This window comes from Poecilia reticulata, chromosome 12 (genome assembly GCF_904066995.2).
Source record: "Poecilia reticulata chromosome 12, P_reticulata-male-v2, whole genome shotgun sequence".
NCBI lineage: Eukaryota > Metazoa > Chordata > Actinopteri > Cyprinodontiformes > Poeciliidae > Poecilia > Poecilia reticulata.
The window spans coordinates 14,718,849-14,739,967 of NC_088841.1; the positions used below are offsets into that span (position 1 = coordinate 14,718,849).

The following is a 21,119-nucleotide window of genomic DNA, read 5'->3' on the forward strand; positions in this document are numbered from 1 at the left end:
TCTTACAAGGTCCAAACCTCACCAGTTTATTGGTTGGTGTCATCACTAGATTCAGAAAAGAACCTGTTGTCATCACAGCGGACATTGAGGCCATGTTTCATCAGGTCCGAGTACCACCATCTGACTCTGATCTGTTGAGATTTCTCTGGTGGCCAAATGGAGAGTATGAGCAGCATCTGGTGGAATACCGAATGGTTGCACACCTTTTTGGAGCTACATCATCTCCAAACAGTGCATGTTTTGCACTGAGAAGGTGTGCAGAGGACAATCAACAACTGTTTACACCAAATGTCATAAATGCTGTGCTTCACAACTTTTATGTGGATGACTGTTTGGTTTCTGTAAGTACAGAAGAGGAAGCTGTGTCATTATACCAAGGACTCCGTGCTTTGTGTAAGAGAGGCGGATTTCAACTTCTCAAATGGATAAGTAACCGACGCAGCGTTCTTACTGCAATACCACAGCATGAAAAGTCCATTGAGGTGAAGAACCTGGATATGGATAATGATGATCTACCAATGGAACGTGTGTTGGGTGTACAGTGGTGTGTACAATCAGACCTGCTGAAATTCAAGATCATCCTCAAAGACAGACCTCTGACAAGACGAGGAGTCTTGTCCATCGTAAGTTCCATCTACGATCCTCTTGGATTTCTGGCTCCAGTTGTTTTGGTCGCAAAAGGGATTCTGCAAGATCTAAGCAGAAGACACGTTGGCTGGGATGATCCCTTGCCACATGATGCTTCCCAGAAGTGGAAAAACTGGCTGGAAGAACTTCATCAGCTTGAACGGTTTGGAGTTAGCAGATGTCTGAAACCACAGGACTTTGGACAAGCCACAAGTTTGCAGCTTCATCATTTTAGTGATGCAAGCGAGAATGGATATGGAACTGTGAGCTACCTGTTGCAGTATAATGCTGATGGACAAGTGCATTGTGCATTTATAATGGGTAAAGCCCGTGTAGCTCCACTGAAATCCACCACCATCCCTCGCATGGAGTTGACTGCTGCAGTGGTTGCCAGCCGTATGGATAAGCTGTTGAGGAAGGAGTTAAGGATGGAACTGCAAGACTCAGTATTTTGGACTGATAGTACTTCAGTTTTGAAGTACCTCAAGAATGAAAGATTGAGGTTTAAGACCTTTGTGACAAATAGAGTTGGAGAGATACTCAGTTTGTCAAATCCCTCACAGTGGAGGTACGTTGCTACCAGTATTAATCCAGCAGATTTGGCATCCAGAGGAACAAGTGTGAAGTCTTTTTTGAAGGCTGATACCTGGGTGTCTGGACCAAAGTTTCTTCATGACCCTGAAAGGAAATGGCCTGCAAATCCTGAGGACGTAAGTCATTTTGCTCTGGAGGATCCAGAAGATCCAGAGGTCAAGACATTGGTTTCCGTTAATGTGACATGCACCAATGAACAAGTGGACCCAATTATGAAATTCATTCATTCATTTTCTTCTTGGGCCAAACTGAAAACAATGGTAGGGTGGCTACTCGGGTTTAAACAATTGCTGTCCAAACTAGCTCAAAAGAGAGCACAACTAAAGTTGGATTTTGCCGACTCTGATCTTGATGATGTTACACTTCAAGAAAGGCTGAAGAAAGAAATGAATGTGTACAAGAAAAAGGTTGCATTGGGAGCCTTATCAGTGGAGGAGTTTGGAAAAGCTGAGAGTGCCATCATCTGCTATTGTCAAAAAAGGCGATATCCAGAGGAAATGATGAGTTTACAGAAACATGAACGTGTGAAGAAAACAAGCCAGCTCTATAAGCTTGATCCGGTTCTTGAGGGTGGTGTACTAAGAGTTGGTGGAAGGCTAAGCAAAGCAGCTATGCCTGCTGAAGCTAAATATCCAGCCATATTGGCTAAAGACCTTTACATCTCTGAAATCCTACTGCGCCACATACATCATCAGACAGGCCATGGTGGACGTAATCATATGCTTGCTGAACTACGTCAAAGGTATTGGATCCCTGGTGCCAGTGTTGCAATTAGGAAGATCCTATCTAAATGCATGACATGTCGACGACTCCATGCTGCACCAGGAAGTCAAAGGATGGCAGACCTTCCACAGGAACGAGTGTATCCAGACAAACCCCCATTTACTTGTGTGGGTGTGGATTGTTTTGGTCCCTTTGAAATAAAACGTGGCAGAAGCCTGTTAAAACGATATGGAGTCATCTTTACCTGCATGGCAATAAGAGCAGTTCACCTGGAGATGCTGTCGTCACTGGATACTGATTCCTTCATCAATGGTCTCCGAAGATTTATTGCCAGACGTGGTCAAGTGCTGGAGCTACGTTCAGACAATGGAACCAACTTTGTGGGAGCTGAACGAGAGTTAAGAGAAGAAATTGAAAGATGGAATCAAACTCTCATCAGTAACACTCTCCTTCAGAAAGGAATAAAATGGTCTTTCAATCCCCCTACTGGTTCACACCATGGAGGTGCATGGGAAAGCCTTATTAAATCTGTCCGGAAAGTGTTAAATTCTGTTCTGAGAACACAGAGTCTTGATGAAGAAAGTCTTCACACGGTTTTCTGCGAAGTTGAGGCCATCATAAACAGTCGACCTATAACCAAAGCCTCTACTGATGCCCACGACCTGGAAGCACTAACTCCAAATCATCTTCTTCTGTTAAAGACCATGCCTTCATTGCCACCAGGAGTGTTTTCCAAGAGTGATATTTACACTCGGCGAAGATGGAGACAAGTGCAATATATGGCGGATCTCTTCTGGAAGCGTTGGTTAAAGGAATACTTACCTCAACTACAAGAGCGTCAGAAATGGCAAAGGACAAGACGGAACTTTCTTCCAGGAGATGTCGTTCTCATCGTGGATGACTCTGCTCCACGCAACTCTTGGTTAATGGGTAGAGTTGTGAACATTGTTCCTGACAAAGGAGGACTGGTGCGGTCAGTTCGCATCAAGACAAAGACAAACTACCTGGAAAGACCCATTACCAAGTTGTGCCTGCTTCAGGAGGCGGAGACAACAAGAACATTTTAACAACTTTTTTCTCTGCTTTCTCATTACTAGTGACTTCCTTTTCTCTGGTTGATTGCTTATTCTTAAAGACAGATTTAGATAAGTTAATATTGAACAATTTATGATTATTTGTCTCTTACATGTTAACATTTCAGATAATTATTTTGTAATAATTAGGGGCCGGAATGTAAGAGCCATATGAATAAAATGAATGATTATTGAGGTGACGGGAGCGCATGCCTTTGACACTTGGGTGGTGGGTGTGTCGAGGTGGGCGTGGCTATCACTGAAGGTATGAATGGGAGCCATACTGGCGTGCTGGCTTATTATGTTTGAGGAAGTGGGTGCACCGGGTGGTCATAATTTCTGTTGACCGTGTTTTAATGCCGTTTATTGTTGGCACTATTGGATGGTTTGGCCTGGTCAGTCAGTGTAAGATCTGAAGTAAGACAATCAAAGTGAAATAAATGGTTGATTGCAACAACAAAGAAGCGGCTTGGACTTATTTGAAGCACGCGTCGGACAGTTTAGAATTCCCCGAGTTATCCCAGTGCGGCCCTCAAACATCTTTAGCTTTGCCGCACAATTAGTGCGTGCGTGCGCAAGCATGGAACCAGGTGGCAACAGATTATCAGACTGCATTCCTAACTTCACTGGGAGGCACTCTCTGAGCATGCAAATGTGTATTTATGTGAGGGTATGCAGGTTAAAGCAAATTAGAGAGAAAGATAACTTATGTTACTTTCAGACTACATGATGCCATGACTGAGCTTTCAACTTTCAGGGATTTCAATTGTGATGACATTCCTCAAATTTGTTTCACATAAAAACAAAATCATCGTCTTCAACACAGATACTTATTTGCAGTCAGTCCATTTTTATATCAGCTTTCTGTAACTGATAAGATTGAGAAGTGGAAAGTTTTTATCATATAATACAATTCTTGAATATTTATGTTAATGTTTTTATACACATGAGCTAAGGTTTATTTTTTGGGGGTTAACCACTGTAACATCAAGCAGTGAAGCTACTAAAAGGTTACATTGTTGCCATCAATAACACTGTCAGCTGAAGTGCAAGAAGCTGACAGAAAATCAGTATTAGTTACCAAAGAAGGTTGTGCTGGGAAAACAGTTTGGATCAACACTTAGATCAGTTTTATGCTGCTCACAACAGAAGAGCTTCTGACAGATCACAACATTACACTACAGTCATCATCCAATCATTCCAGTCTTGTAAAGTCTCACGTAATTTAGGAACAGAACTGAAGCATAGCTAGCCCTACTCGACAGCCTGCTTCCTGGTGTCTCTTTAAGTAGTCATTTCTGCAGGTGTTTACCATTGCCGCACATCCACTTTAAAATACTCACATCAACACTCGGTTTTCTCCATAGTGAGATTTAGGAGTAAATGCCCTATGTATGAACATGGACAATTGGACAGATATATTTTCCTCCAAGCATTTATTTATTCTTATTCATTGACAAAAACATCATCATTTTACTTATAGATACCTTTATTTGTACTTTGATTTTTTTAGTTAAATAAGAAATTACAAAATTTGACTAAAAATTTTCCCAATTTTCTTAGTCAATAACATTGACACTAGCTGCAAAATGTATTTTAGTCTTGATTTAAAGGAATTCAGTGTATCGGCTGTTTTGCAGTTCTCTGGAAATTAGAGGAGCATAAAAACTGAATGTTGCTTCTATGTTTGGTTCTGATTCTAGGGATCCAGAGGAGACTTGAACTAGAAGACTTGAGAGGTCTAGAAGGTTGATACAACAACAGGGCTTTAATGTGTTTGGTGCTAAGCCATTTAGTAATTTCATTTAAAAGCATATTAAAGTCTATTCTCCAAGCTACGGGAAGCCACTGTGATGACTTTAGAACTGGGGTGATGTCTGATCTGTTCCAGTTTGTGTGTCTTTGGAGGTTTAGGTCTATGTCCATCACTACCTCCAGATTTTTGGCCTGATCGCTAGTTTCTAGCTGTACAGCTGAAGATGTGTACTGGCTCTAGATTATTCCTCTTCAGGTCCAAAGATAATTTCTTCTGTTTTGTTTCTGTTCTATTGAAGAAAGTTATGGCACATCCATGCATTAATTTGTTGCTCTATGCATCTGCTCAGTCCTTGACATTGTAATATAGAACTTTCAAGATTCAAAGTTGTTTAAATAATTCATTAAATATTGTTATAATATATTGTCAGCTGTATATTGACACATTTCTCTTCAAATTAATCGAATTACAGTTGCACTTTATCAATCAACTTTATTTCAATGTCATATCTAAAAAACCTCTAGATTGTTTTGCACTTTTCAAAAACATGGAACAATTACAAAATAAATTCAATCATTAAAACAGAGAAAAAAGAACAAGGGAATGAGGGAAACTGCACCAGTTATTTGAGAGGGGAATGCACAAAGGATTGCATATTTCTCCTTGCTGCTGCAGCTTGCCCTAATGTTTAACTCTCACTCCTTGTCTATGAGCATAATAGGCAATATTACTCAACCCACCTTTGATGCAAGAGACCAGATACCAACATGTGATTCTCTTGGAAGCAGAGCGGATAGGCTCAAGAGAAATGTTTTGGCAGGAACCCAAGAAGAATGTGGTCATACTGAGCAGAGCTCAGGGTTACACAATTGGCCTTATTTTCCCTGCTTAGGAATTTTGCATGCTACAATGGAAAGAGTACAGGTGACAATATTAAGACTTTGGCAGAATGCAAACATCAAGCCGAGAAACCTTTTTTTTCATGCTGAATGAATGTTACAGTGTTGAAATAAATAAAAAAAAAACAAAAAGACAAAGCTATAACTTATCAGAGACATGCAACTTTTGTGGCATACTTAAAGTTGAAAAATGGACCTGTTTGGAAAAGTCTGCTTTTCCAAGCAAGAAAAGCAAACTTTTTCAAAATAAAGCTTGGAAAATGTACAAAAATAAATAAAACAGATTGCAGGGATTAGTAAATCTTACAATAGGAGAGCAGAGCAACTTCAGAAAACCACTGGGTGTCACACTAGAGCAGGACAATAAAACTCCAAAACAAACTGTGCTGTGGCAACATCATCACACAGCTACAGCTTTATATGTCTGTTTATGATTTCAAAAAGGCTTTGAAAACAGCCTGGATAACCTTTAAATGACAGACAAACATTACATATAAACATATACTTGTCTTGATTGCGACTACAAGGGGTTCAGATTTATGTATTTGTTAAAAACAAACAATTAATACATAAAGATCGCAGAATGGTCACTTCCTATAAATATTTTGGAATCAACAAGTCTCACTATCATAATTATACCATTATGTTTATTCATTTCAGATACATTTTCAGATCCCTTCTTAAATACTGTTTGGTTTCATTAATCAGCAACTTTTATCGACCAGCACAAGAGATTAGTAAACACAGATTGCAGGATGTGATATGGTAAAGCAACTAACTCCCTTGCTTTTCTTCACTAAACTGTTGAGGCTGGTCATTAATTAGTGTGACAATAAAGGGAAATTTGTTTTCCACATGGCCAAGACTTGATGAGAGGAAAAAACACTGATGGGAAGTGATGTGTCATCTGGCCAGAGACAATTGTGTGTTCCAGACAGAAAAGGCCTCTGCAGCAACGCTCTTGCACATCACTGAACAATCAGTCCTTACAATGCCACATATTCTAGCGCCATCATTATCAGCCAAGTTGGTGAATCTTAAATAGATTAGATTAAAAACTAGCACAGATAAAACAAAAACTTGGATTATTACAGGATTTTTTGTATCCGTTTTAATTAGCAAATAAATTAGCTAAGTGACAAGGATTTCAATAAAGTTTTGTCTAATGTTACACTCAAATTTGGAGACATAGCCAACCAGGTGAAGGGACAAGCCACCAGAGGCCTAACAGCTGGCCTCAATGAATATTGCTAAGAGCTGCTCTGTGGTTGTGTGTCGACGTGTGCGGTACAAACACACACACATGCACAAGGAAGAATCATGGGAAGAGATTTGGTCTCTAGACTCCAAGGATTCCTCTAATTTCAGCAAAAACAAAAGAATACATTTACAGACTAAAACTAATATGGTTAGCCCAATACACATACAGCATCTACTGACACAAATACACACCTGGCACCCAGAATTTTTTTTTTTTTTTATGTAACCAACAATTGGTTGGTCAAATGTTTTTTTGTCCTCGTCAACAAATATGCACATCTGTATACTAACATGGTTTTATCCGGTATAGTGTGCTGGTACTGGGACATAATCCATTTTGCCTTCAAAACTCCTTTAATTCATAGCTTAAATTCAAAAGGGTATTAAAAATTCCTGCAGATTGGTCAGTTGGACATGCATGACCCAATACCCCATTTAATGCTTTATTTACCTGAATTGTAATGCGAATAGAAGTAAATTCAATGCCATCTTTAAGATATTAGTTTTAGATGATTTGAGCTTTCCGATGTCATGCATTTTCCTGCTTGTAAGTAGCAATCAAATGACAGTTACAAAGGGACAGACGCAGTCCACAACAGGCACTTGTTGTTATGAGAGAAACACCTCGACAACCTTTGGTGAAAATACCACGGTATCATGATCATCACTCCTTTTCACTCGGTGCACCTCAGACTTCCAGAACAAAACAGACTCCTGTTATTTGTGGAAATACTCAGATGACTCTGCAGTTGTCAGATTTATCAGAGATGATCAAGAAGTATAGAGAGATAGCGAACCACTTGGTAGCATGGTTTGGAAACAATAAAGCATGTTATTACTTCACACTAAAATGTATTTTTAAAAAAACTAAAGTTTTTATGGTTTTAGAATTGAAAATGTAGTACCTTAGTAAACTTTGAGATCAGACCATGCCATGTCAGCAACAACTCTCAGCTGTGCTGTGCTGGATAAAATATCCTTAACAGGTATCTAAGTGGCCCAAAGTGTGGCAAGAAAATTTGTATTAGACCGTTACACCACCACAATCTGAACTCCTGAATCACATGAAGCAGGATGGGTCCATGCCAAATTCTATTTGGCACTTGCCATGCAAGTGCCCAAGTTAAAACTGAGACTCACTCAGGTCAAATTTTCTCAATCTCTTATTAACCTATTTTGGTGACTCTCTTTGAACTGTAGTCTTAGACTGCTGTTGTTGGCTCACATTGTTAGCTCATATACTTCTACTGCTGCAGTCCATCCACTACATGGTTTACATATTGTGCATTCAGAAGTGATATTCTACACATCTTCATTGTAACAAGTTATTACAAGTTATTACAATTGTCTATCATCTCAAACCACTCTGCCTTAGTCTCCTCTGACCTTAATAAGATAGGTTTGTCCAGACACTTGTCAATCCCCATGATGGTTCCATCTTTTCAGATCAGTCTCTGTAAATTCAAGCAAAGTTTGTGTATGGAAGTCCCAATAGATCACCAGTTCAAAATCAGTAGAGTCCAGATGATCGCCTGATTATTCATTTGTATCAACAATTGGACAGGTGTAGCTCATGCAGAGGTAGGTGAATGTTTAAGACATGATTGTTATGCTTCCTGGAAACAACACCTGAGGGATACTGAACCAGTTTCTCAGCAGATAACAGCTCTTCCATGACCGAGCGCTTAGTCTACTTCAGAAACACCGACATGATTGCTTCATTCATGTACTATGCTCATCTGCATAAGATGAATGTCGTGTACTTTTATAGTTACCTTGGTGTTTTCTTTCCATTTGGCTTCTAATAATTTGGATTGTTAGCTATCCCAGAATTCAGACATGCAACTAGAAAGGTCTCAGCTGAAGTTCATGGGGAAGAAAAGAAGCCCTGGTGTGCCCTGACTGAGCAAGCAAAGGCATGTCAATGGCCTATGCATTTCCCTGTCACCCAACTAGTCTGGCTGGCTGAAGAACCTAACCTGGCACCTTATTCCTCAGTAATATGTTACATCAATGTAAAATCATTGCTGAAGTTAACATTATGAAAGAATTTCTCACTTTGGTTGTTCATATGTGTCTGGGGAGCTGGAGATAAACAAATATGCATTTGTTTACTCTTGATGGCAAAATAAAACTTAATAAATACAGCATACATATTTTAATTATAAATAAGGGATCACTAAAATGTTCTAGCGCCACAAAAGAAACATGGCTTGAAATGAACCAAACTGTGAAATAATGCTCTGTTATGGGAATGCTTAATAAACAGGGCCTCTATGTCACAATCAGCACCCATTACCAGAATGTAAGGCACAACTGCCAAAAAGGACAGGAATGCTAAAAGGGAGTAAAAAGAACTTAAGATTACTCCTGTTTGTGGATACTGATCTACATCGCAGTTGTATAAAACAGTTTCAAAGTACGTCAACCCATTTGAAATAAGAGTATAAAATAATTAGTTAGGATTGAGAGGATACCTACTTCAACTTGCATTGAAATTGTGGTAGCAATATAACGTTTAAGTTCAAAACGGCACGGACAGTTTTGCAATGCATTGTAACTATAGACACAAACTAGAAAAAATTATTTCGAACTACCTAGTAAGCTTTTATAATAAAAAAAAGTAATCAAATGAATCTGGCATATCCGGACAGACCTGGTAAGATATCTCTGCTTTTAACTTATTCCCTGGTACATCAGTTTGTACGTTTTTACATACTGTTTTTTAACAAAACAAAACATTAAAGTCAGTTAAAAATATTCTAAGTGCATCACAACTATTTTTAAACATTACAATCGCTACTAACCAGTCAGTGAAATCACACTAATCCACTGTACAGTACATAATGAAGCCAAAGAACAGACAGGTCTTTGCTTGCCTCCTTTACTGCCTGTGTCTCTCTCCCAGGCAGCTGCATGCAGAGGTCTGAACCTGCCTGCTGGGAAGGAGCAAGGCAGCTGGTTATCCCACTTTTAACAAGCTAAAGCTCACCAAGAGGGAGAGAAAAAAAAAACATAAAGCTGTTGTTGCTGCCCTGCTCCTGCACTGTGACTCACATCCCCTCTTATGGCCTAACCTGCTCATCACAAGGGAAAGGGGGCAGAAAGGGAAAACAAATATGCCCCGTTGCTGACCCTTTGCAAAATCAGACCTTTTTAACCAACAAAAGGGTTCACTCTGTTTTTCTGACCTTCCTTGACAAGTCTTAAACAAGACTTTTGAGTCAGTGGGTAGAGTTTTCTTACAAAGGCAACCACTGTCCGATGCTTTTTACGAATATATAAAGATAGCTTTGAATGGCCAATGCTCTTTTATGGAGGATGTTTTTTCCAACACAAGCTGCAAAATTATTTTAACAAGCAGTTTATCATTCCAAACATTGCCATCTTTGTGTACAAATTAGGCATTTAGAAATATTAAACTTGTAAATTTGTACTTATTACAGAGCCTAGTACTTTCCACTAGAATAGGGTGTGTAAAATGTGCCTGACAGTGCATATTATCTCAAACCAAGCATGTAGAGATAAAGCACAGCCACTTTAAATTCTATTGTTTTCAGAGCGTACTTCATCTTTGTTTTAATAAATAATGACACTGGATTCTGTGGAGTGGTTTTGCAGCTGGATTTGAATCATTTCAGAACCTACCTACCACAATAGCTAAAGGGTGTATTTTCCCAGAAGGAGAGTTACTGGAATTCAAAATAATGAAATGTAATTTGCTGACTGAAGGGTGTAAGTTGCTTAAAAGTTAAAGTAATTAAACAGGATAAAAGATTTTTTTCAGATTTCTTTTCCAGATTCCAAAACACTTTTTCCCCTCATCTGACTACATGAAATCGGTCTCAAATAAGGCAGCGTCGTTTCTGAATGTCTGACTATTCCTTTTGTTGGCGTATTCAAGTTTTATATCTCTGTGGATACAATAACAAGCTATCATCACTGACAATTAGCATAAAAGGGGGGTTTTGAGCATAGCGAATCCCCCCCAGAACTGAACTTATTGGTAATGTCTTGATGCCAGACCTGATTTTTATTATTTTTTTTTTTTTTTCTCTATTTTTTAGATGGTTAAAAAAAACACAAGAGCCTTTCATTTATTTCTGCAGACATCCTGACAACTAATTTCTGGATAAATAGATTTACAACCAGGGGGATAATTTGTCCATTTTATGAAACCGATATATCGTGAAAACAGTTTCTGTTCATGTAAAGCAATATTTCAGGTGATAAATTGTCTGAAAGTGGAAAGCAAAAATATAGTAGCAAATAGGGAGGAGGTGGGCTGTCATTGTAGATTTCAGTAGGGTTCCTCAAGAAAAGGTTTGGACACACATGGCATAGCATGTTAAGTAATTTGTCAATTAATTTAATGCTAAAGTATTCAATAGCTGCAGCTCGACTCTGAAATCTATCCCGCTTTCTTTTTCAATCAAACATGTTGCAAAGTGTAGAGTATATAACTATAACATGCGCTTTCAATTCAAAGATCAAAATATAATCCAAAATATTTAAAATACCTGAGTTTTAGACTGTGCAATTACAGCACTCTTGTTTCAGTGTTGCACAAAGTATGCGCCCCACAAGTCATGACATAATAGCCTTAGACCGCTCTGACAAGTTTTACGGTCTACATCCCCCTGCCAAAATTTGTTGCAACATGTTGATGACATTTGAAACAATCTACAAATGTGCATGTGAAAGAATAACAGATTCAATAATCTATTGTGTTAATTTTGAACAATTTCAACTGAAAATATGGGGAAATTTATATTCTGGTGTGCATCCTGTGGTTAATTTTAACTTGCGGGGGGGGGGACATCACAAATGAACAGGTTTACCTTTAGTTATCCGACAAGGTAGGAAAAGATAAGTTGTCAAATGTACTCATTGCCTTATTTAGTCCAATGTGTAAAAGACTGCAGGAATTCCTGCAAATCTGTGTTATATTTTCTACTATTCTGGATAATAAACAAAGACACAGACCAAATCAATAGCATTTTCATAGCCAAATCCAAAAAAGCTCACACAAGCAAGAAATGAAGGCATGATGTCACAACTACTAGTAGTTATTCCTGACTTACTTTATCGTTTTAAGAGTCATGACTCTAACTGTGATACTAAAATTATCATTCTGGAGTATCTGGAGTCCCAAGTTTTGCAAGTTTTTGTTGTCAGAAGTTCTTACAGGCTTGTTAAATGTGTTCTTGCATCTTTTGCAATCATGTCTATTATTCAGCTGGTTAGATGCATTACCAATATAATAAATAGGGCTTACAAATATTAGAAAAATCCTGAAATTGCAATAATTTTGCTCATTGTGACAATACTAACTGATCCAACAAATACTAGATGCAAGCAGACCTTTTAAACTGCAATGACTACTGACATGGCACAGCTCCAGTAATAACCACTAATTAGTTTTCTTTAAACTCTCATTAATCCATCTTTTACTTTTGCTTTTAAAGCCACTTTTCAGTTTCATGCAGAACTAAACCAACAGTGAACACTAAAGCCAGATGTCATAATTTATCTTGATAATGATCTTGGCAAAGAAAGGTGAGTTGAATGCGCACATTTTTTAGAGAAACTAAAGGTATATAAAAAAATAATCAAATTCAATTTACTTTCACTGCAGTTCAAAACTGTCATCACTGACAGTATTTATTTTGCCACTGTTCAACTACACCTTGATGAAACTATAATATGAAAGCAGGGGACAGAACATTATTTCAGTATGCGTCTGTAGATCTATGCAAATATGATACACAAAACTAACTAAGTAATCATTCTGTTTTGCTTGAAAATAATTTACTTCTCTGTACTTTATGAAAGAGTTCTGATCTTACCGTGTCTATCGAAAACATTCCATGGCTGGCTCACATGGCGTGATGAGTCTCTCTTTCCCCCCTTGATGAAAGCTGGCAAACTGGGTCTCCTCTGGTCCCCTACAAATTTCCCCGGCTGCTGCCCCATAAGGGCAGGGTGCCAGGCTGCAGCCGGGATTATCCAAGCTGGTATCAGTTGTTCCCCTTTCCACAGTTGGGTACCAGACAGGGAGAGGATCAGGGGGACACAGGAGACCCGTTCCCTGCCTCAGAACGTCCCTTCCGAGAGAACGGGTGATTCAGGTCACCTGAGCAGATCAAAGTTACACCAGTATGTCTCCGCGTGTCACACATTAGTGGAGTGTCCGCGCTTCACAAGACAAAACTAGCCATTTCAGGGGAAATCTGAAAAAAGAAAAAAAAAGTGCATTTACAACTCAATACAGATATAAATAACATGAACCTGGTCCATCTGAATGACTGACCCAGAAACAATAACTTCTAAAGATTAGGTATGAGATACTGTTGCTAAATGCTTACTTCAGAACAAAAATGTGTGACCATATTAAATAGTTATTTTTACTGTTTGTAAACCAGCTGATAGCTTCCCAGATGTAGTTTTGAAACCCAGTAACCTCACGGAGAGTGAAATGTATTTCTCCTTTCACTTCTACACCTCAACTGTCTGTGTTTTTAACAATCAAAAATATTTCCAGCAGCCACATTGGTCTTTTCAGCAAGCATGATAAAAGTGTAGAAATCATCTTTCAACCCAGTTACTGGCAGTGCAACAACTGGGACATACTTTTTGATGCATACAGCTGGGGACTTTCTCAACACTGCAGTTCAAAATAATATGTTAATGAATTTAAGGAGTGGTGCCTGCAAAAAGGGACAATACACACAGATAGTGTGATTCTGATGGACTTGTCCCCCCCATGTATAGAATAGAAAATTGCAGTGTGTATTGATTTTTTGTGATTTGTGAACTTAAACTATGTCATCAAAATGCTTCCCACATCATAACACCAAGCCTTTACTAAGTCCGTTATTGTCTTGGTCAACAGCTATATTTTCCCCTTTGAATTTGTCATCCTTTTCTGCAAATTATCCATAAGATTTCAGCTTTTTCAAAGTGAGTTACATTTCAAGAAATACTATCTTCTAAAGAAAAATAAAAAATAAATAAATAAAAACTTCACTATAACAAGGGGTGTTTTGTTTGAAGGTCAAACACAAAACCAAGACTTCCCAACAGAAGAAAATTAAACATAGGGCTCGCAGAACCAGAACAGAATGCTGACATACCATTTTTTTGGGGTTCTTGAACATTATTGTATTACAAAAAATGGATCTCCTCCTATATGCACTAATCAAAATTGCAGTCGCTGGTTGGTGTTCACCTGGGTAAAATCTACAAAAAAAAAAATATTTTTTTTCCTCCCTATTCCTTAAAAAATAAGGACCGCTAATATTTACAATCTTAAAATGCTAGGGGTGCCACGATTGCAGTTTTCTGGCTAATCGTTGATTATCAATCTTTAAAAAGTCTGACCTGCCGATTCCAATTTTGGCTCAGGTTCACGGATAAGTTTTGGCCAATCACCAATATCACAAAATTAAGGAAAGTGGAGGTGATAAATAGGCCAGCAGATAAATCAATGCACTCCTATAAAATGCTTTAACCAATAGCATGCACTGAGTCTTATAGGCTATTAATTAATTCAGATAAAGGTTCAAAACTACTTCTTAGATTCAAAACTGCTCCTACTTCAATCCAATTTGCATTAATTAGGCCAAAACTATGTGGGCATAAAATTTAATCAAAACATCTTGTGCTTATTGCAATAATAAAAGTGGCAATACCAAGACTGTCAAACACAAACACACTAAAATAAAACAATCATTTAAAAAAAACATGTTTTTTCCCCATGCCAGCTACCTTTAGCATACTTTCATAAATATTGTTTTGACAGCAAACATAATACCTGCCATACTATTTGTTTGGGTGTTTGAAAACATAATCAATTAAGAGTTTTGTCAAAGCAAATCTCCATATTCCCATACAATAAATGAAATAAGTGCCCATCCCTACATGTATTCCTTTTCATGTTTTCTTTTTTTGACTAAAAACAAACAAACAAACAAAAATCTGAATCATTTTAATCGTCTTCCTGGGCTTTCCAGGTCATGCCCAGGAAGACAGGAAATTGATTTTGGGTATCGAAACCCTCTTAAAGTAAAGTGCATCTTTACTTCAATATATTCCCGTGTTGTCTATGAGTCAAAGATCATAATAAACCTAAGAATTATTCACAGGACATGCTATTTTACCTGAAAACCTGTAAAGGCTTATGGACATACCTGTAATTTTTTAGTTAGTAACTCAAACAGCTATTGAGGGCTAAAGTTTTAGATCGCATCCTAAATGTGGTAGATAAACTGAACACTTAATGAATAGCACGTCTGAAAAGCAGTTTGAGTTATTTTTCAAAAGAAAAAAAATATTGCTGTATGCATAATACTTTTGAAATATATGAACATCTTTAAATTTAGATTTTCATATTTTAGAAGACGGCTAGAGGTTTTTCTACACTACACCCTTGATAATTCAGACGTACTACGTAGAATTGGAGTACCTTTAACTCAGCTGTCCGCTCGCAATAAACAGTTAATCATCAGCAACTGGCAACAATGGTAAATTGAAACATATCACTTGGAAACTACTTATTTTGACTCTAAAACGTTAACAAAGATAAGATACATACACGTATGACAACTTACGTGGTCACAGAAACAGTGAAAATGTTGGTTAGCCGGAGCCATGAAAGCTAACCATCGTCTGCTGGTGGTATGCAGCGCGCAGACCCTAAATGCACATCGAGCAGTCAACAGTTGGTTCTTGCTGCTTCCCGACAAACAACTTCGGACAAGTGCGCTAAAACATCTCAACAAATGTGTCTTAGCACCATACATTCCCACATTACAACTGGACTTTCCAAAGTCAGCGCAATGACTTAGCTTCCAACTTCCGTGTCCACTTTTCCCGTCTTACGGAGCTTCTCCCCCTCTGATACCCGGAGTGGAGACGCTTCAATCAAGGAGGCGAAGAGAAGTTCAGTGAAGTCCGCCGGCCAAATAACAGCGACTCTTTCTGCAAGCCCTGTCCAATGCTCACAGCAACCGAGCTCGTCGATACCGCCTGCTCTGTTTGCGTACTTATTCATCGCTTTCACGTCAAAACCGGAGCAGTAAACTTTGGCCGAGGAGCAGTTGTTTCGCCGAGGCCGCCATACTTCCATACGCAAGGTGGTTTACAGAAAAATGTGGGTGGCGCGACGTGTGACGTCACGTTCGTGCGTGGGATAGCGCTTTGGAGCTTGATGGCGCTTCACAACTGCTCGGATACAAACCCAGTAAGCCTGAGTAGTTACCGTCAGTAGAACATAGACATGAATATATTTTGTTACAATTACAACTCCACCTCGAAACAATTTTGAATTTTGATACTGGGTAGATGCAGTTAGGGCTCAACAACTGATTCCAGTTAGAACTCTGATACAGAAGCCACTGATGAGCGTCTCAAAAAATACCTGAACTACGGCCCAAATCTCAGAGTTGAAAAAGGGTTCATGGAAGCAGAGCAGGACTGAAGAAAAGGAGGAGGTTCAAACAATTTGTTTCATCAATAATAATGGGGAAAAAAATGGGGAAACAATTCCAACGTCCCTCTCTGCCTGACTTTCTAACCATACGGCCAAATATAGATTTGAAGAGCAGCAGCAAAAGCAAGTGAGGTGGGATATTTTAATGAGTTAGAGCATTTAAGTTTTGAAATCACAAACTTTATTTTCCTTCAGTGGCTGGAAGGTTTACTACAGGATAGCTTAATTTTAATCAAGTGGTTCGGAGCAACTTGCAAGGTAACATGACGATAAAAAAGACCCACCTGTTGGAGTGACATTAACAGCAGGTAATGTCTGATACCTTAATATAATTTTAGTGATAATACAGTCAGCACCACTGTCCTATTAAGTCAAATGTTGCAATTTTATACATGGTTTTCTTCTTTTTTAATTGATGATTCTTCCACTGTTTATTGCACAAATAATTTGACATACCACTTCTAATGAACCATAAATATAAGCAGATAAAAAAAATGTTTTTAAAGCTGATTCTCTTTGAAGATTGTTACATTCTGAGAGATGCCTGTCTCATTTTCTATCAGAAACAAAGATATGGGTTGAATGAAAATTAAAAATCTAAATCTGGCAGCAGTATGAATTACTTTGGACTAAACTGTACATAAAAAAATGCCAGGTAAGTATATAAAAAAGGGGAAAAAAGTTAAGCAATACTTCAGAAGTGAAGTCGTTAAAAAAGGATGGACAGTACGTCCTTTAGCTGATGTGAGATGTTTCCCCATAAAAAAAACTTCTGTACATTTTTCCATCTTTGAGGTTCCACACAACAGACAACACAGAATCCAGACAAAATATAAATTACAGAATTTAATCAAACAATAAAATTGCTTTTGTGTATCAAAAGATTTCAAGCGATGTCTTCTAATAATTCACCAATTGTTTTTTTTTTTCAGTTTTTTGCAAAAATAGCTATGAGTTTTATCAAATACAAAACAACAAAAGCCATCTAAGAAATCTAAGTGGTCCTATTAGACAGAGTTTACTTTGATTTTGGTTAGATACTTTAGTTTGTGTCTTCTTAACTCTCGTGTTCCAACAGCTTCTGTTGTGTCAACATTACAATCTCCTCCATCACTTCTGGCTTTAAGACGTCCTTGACCTGCAGCAAATAGATCGTATTTTTAAAATAAAATGTAAGGAAAAAAACTTTAACAAATAAATTATAGTTGTAACTGTAACATGTATAATAGACCCATCCTCTGACAAGATGTAAGAAAAAATGGGTTTCAATTCATAACTGCAGCAGAAATTTCAGCACAATCGCCTCTCGTTCGATTTGTTTAATACGACTTTGTTTCTTCTTTATAGATTACATTTTGGGCTTCCGGAGAACACCCCGTGATTCCTACCTGGTGCTGGAGAGACGACTCGTAGCAATAGAGAACACTTGTGTCGTACAAAAGCACTTTATGAGCAGCCAGAGCCAGTAGGCAGTTTCTAAGCCGTGAAATCACCTCTCGATCCGACAGGCTCACAGGCTGAGAGGACAGAGACGGGACACACACGCACAAAAACAATCTCAGTTAAGCATAGTTCACGTGTGGTTATATTTAAAAAATTATTAGAGCTGAGGTCTCTCAGTGCTTTTCTCCAGATTGGTGTTTGTGGATTCTAAATCTACCTCCAGACTGGTGTAGAAGCCTCCAGCTTCCTCTTCTTGCTGTCCCGGCGTGGGATACAGCCATACAAAGCCGTTATTCCCCAAAATGATGGAGGCACCACAGGGTAGGTTGTGGAAATGCGTTTTCTGCCTCTTGATCAGAGACGGGGAAAGCTGCACCAGCACTCCTTGACCCAACTGAGAGAAAGAGGACACACAGATCATGAGGCAAAATGACGACTAAAAATTTTAAAGCAATACAAAGTCGATCTTTAATTAATTTTAACACACAAAAAAATTTACTTTTAACGATAAAGATAAGAAACATAAAGACAACCTGTTAGAACTGCAATGAAGTGGTAAACTGGTCATTACATAGTAGCGTATCATCACAATACAACATAGAAGGAAGAAAACCTGCATGAAATAATTGTAGCGTACTAAAACTTACTTTTCCATACTTTAAACTACGAGTGTGAAGTGACAGGGCTCCGTCTGAGAAAACAGACTGCACTTCTGCCTAAGGAAATCACAGAAAAATGCAAAAATACCCATTATTCTTGGAAACGGTAAGTACGGTAAAATACAAGTCAGAGGCAATGAAAGGCTAATGATGCCCTACACTGATCAAATCGCCCTCTTGAAGGTATTCTCTCATGGTGAGCTCATCTTCTGCTGATCTTCTCCTCTAAAAGGTGAAATCAAACACTTCAGCACATGCTGCAACACAAAAATGACTAAACAAAATCAAAGGCTTTTCGATAATCTCACCAGTTCTCCTCCCGGCAGATTGACAGATGACAACAAGAGGACAGAATCTAGTCTGGAGTTGGTCTCCACCTTCCAACGCTTCTGTTGAACCTACGTTTTACCACAAATGGAGGATCGACAGTTTTTGAGAAATTTATACCCCGAAAAAAAAAAAAAAGAAAACAGGTGAAAATTGAGGTGATTTGTTACAAGTAATCAAATTGAGTTTATCCAAGTAAACATATTGAGTTTATTAAGTTGCCATGTTAAACAAACATAAATAAATGAAGTCTGACAAACTTAGTTTGATTACATGTTAACAAATTAACTCAGTTTTGTTTGTTTTTTTGTTTTTTTTTACATTTGGAGATCCATTTTCTTTTTACAGCATAAGGAGTAAAAATAGAATCTCACCTCTGTAATTCTGCCAACGACAACATCTCCAACTTCACCATTAAATCTGCAATAAAAAAAGATCAATATAATTCAAATGCATTTGCAGAATTAAGTAATAGCAGTACATACGCATTGTCTTAGTTATTAGAAGCACCAAGTGTTCAAAGTTCAGTGACTCACCTCGTCTTAAGAGGTCTGACACATATTAGTTTGTCCACCCTCTGCACCTCTCCAGCCACCGACGCTGTCAGCTTGTCTTCGTCAACATATGTGCCGTGACCCCTGGAGGAAAATGAGAACTGTAAATATGGAGTCAAAAAGCCACAAACAATGCAGACTTTGTCTGAACATATGTGATTGGATTTAGCAATGTAATTTCTACGTCTGAATATATTACCATCTGTGAATCTACAGCAGAAATGATTTGCTCCAAACTCTTTAAGTTTGTGATTATGCTACTGGCTGTTCCATCCTCACAAACACATCTAAGATTTTATTCAGTATTTGGGGCTGAAGTTTCAAGAATCCAAACGGAATGTTAGACATTAAATGTATTAATTGTTGTTAATGAAATAACTAGGTTACTATTTTTTTTTTTTGGTGGGAGGTGCGGGGGGAGTGGGGTGGTATTATCCTCCTTATAAAAATAATGTAAATTTCATGAGATCTCCAGGGAAGTCCTACAAAATGCAAAATACGCCAGGAAAAGCACTCAAGATAAGATTCTGTAATGTTTATCTGAAATGGGGAGACCAGGCATTTCCAAGGATGTTAAGGAAAGTGAGCTTTTATATATATATATATATATTATTATGATCCAAAAACTTTATTTTATTTTAGAAGAGACAGTTGATATATTTTCCCGATTCCAGTTTCTACTAGATAGTTGGTGCATCGTTTATCAAATGACAGTTTAAAGAAATTTTAAAATTGGCACATTTTTATATAGCACATTATTTAGCGAAAAAAAATTGGGGTGGCAATTCAAGTCCAACAAATTCCTCTACTGTTTTACTCGTTACGTACCTCATGAACCCAGTGTCTGAAGTGATCACATCTCCGGGAACAACCAGATCTTTTCGGTCAGCAGCAGAATGTGAAAGAGACATTGAGTTTTTAACAGTCGGTAATCTCATGTCCACAGCCATGTTGTTCTCTTTCTTTCTTTTTTAGCTCCTGAGCTTCAGCTGGATGTTTCACCGCGACAGACTTAAGACAAATATTGAATTATTTAAAATACAACGTACTATAATTAGCTCTAAAGTCCAAACAAACTTTGGTAAGCTTAAAATGCCTTGTGCTATGAGTGAACCATGCTAAGCAAATAACAGTCTCATTTCCGAGTGCTTCTACTAAACCATGTGCCATCGCCGCCTTTAGGCAAGGAGTGGAATATGACTCAACCCGTATGCTCTCAATATATATTTTGGGATTATTATTATTGCGATATTCCACCTCAATCCATGAAAGAAAGAAAGAAAGAAAGAAAGAAAGAAAGAAAGAAAGAAAGAAAGAAAGAAAGAAAGAAAGAAAGAAAGAAAGAAAGAAAGAAAGTGGATGCTGTGGATGGTAAACTTTTGGAGTGGAAATTTTGTCTTTTGCTTACAGAACGAAAGGTCTGACTAGCAGGTTTATAGTTTTCTCCAATTTTGTCCTGACTAGCAGGTTTATAGTTTTCCTCAAATTTTGTTTACTTTTAATTTTTACTTTCCGACATATTTGCTGTCTGCTTGTTAGACTTGTTAAGAATTTGAAAAAAAAAAAAATATAGGTTTCTTTTTTTTCTGTTGGTACTTTGTTTCGCCGCCAGATGTCAGCGTCGAGCCACTCTGTCTTCCTCGCAGCATTTCTCACATAACACAAAGCTGACGTCACATTTCAACACCACGCAAACTCTCCGGTCTCGCCC

General features: G+C 38.0%; 2 protein-coding genes across 2 annotated transcripts in view; both read right to left on the bottom strand.

Annotated features, from left to right (window-relative positions):
* The window catches only part of abl1 (abl oncogene 1, non-receptor tyrosine kinase), a 46,343-nt gene extending 29,810 nt beyond the window's left edge, over positions 1–16,533 (bottom strand). Inside the window, exons 1-2 of the mRNA XM_008424286.3 lie at positions 15,545–16,533; positions 12,782–13,165 (exon numbers count right to left, since the gene is read on the bottom strand). Coding sequence (XP_008422508.2) covers positions 12,782–12,908 — 127 coding nt within the window. The 5' untranslated portion in view covers positions 12,909–13,165; positions 15,545–16,533. The remainder of the gene's footprint in view (positions 1–12,781; positions 13,166–15,544) is intronic.
* A 723-nt stretch (positions 16,534–17,256) lies between these two features.
* On the bottom strand, positions 17,257–20,582 carry exosc2 (exosome component 2). Its single transcript, XM_008424285.2, has 9 exons — positions 20,237–20,582; positions 19,391–19,492; positions 19,229–19,274; positions 18,836–18,925; positions 18,687–18,752; positions 18,516–18,584; positions 18,086–18,262; positions 17,814–17,942; positions 17,257–17,563 (listed from the first exon to the last, which is right to left on the bottom strand). The coding sequence occupies exons 1-9, from the start codon at positions 20,356–20,358 to the stop codon at positions 17,483–17,485; spliced, it is 882 nt and encodes a 293-aa protein (XP_008422507.1). The 5' UTR covers positions 20,359–20,582; the 3' UTR covers positions 17,257–17,482.
* Positions 20,583–21,119: the final 537 nt, after the last annotated feature.

What these genes read in the sequence shown, in the direction of transcription:
- exosc2 (XM_008424285.2), bottom strand. Translation starts at nt 20,358, where the DNA reads ATGGCTGTGGACATGAGATTACCGACTGTTAAAAACTCAATGTCTCTT. An exon ending in TCGTTGGCAGAATTACAGAG is followed by an intron (nt 18,926 to 19,228) that starts GTGAGATTCTAT and finishes GGTAAAACGTAG; the next exon opens with GTTCAACAGAAGCGTTGGAA. An exon ending in GCTTCTACACCAGTCTGGAG is followed by an intron (nt 17,943 to 18,085) that starts GTAGATTTAGAA and finishes CTGTCCTCTCAG; the next exon opens with CCTGTGAGCCTGTCGGATCG.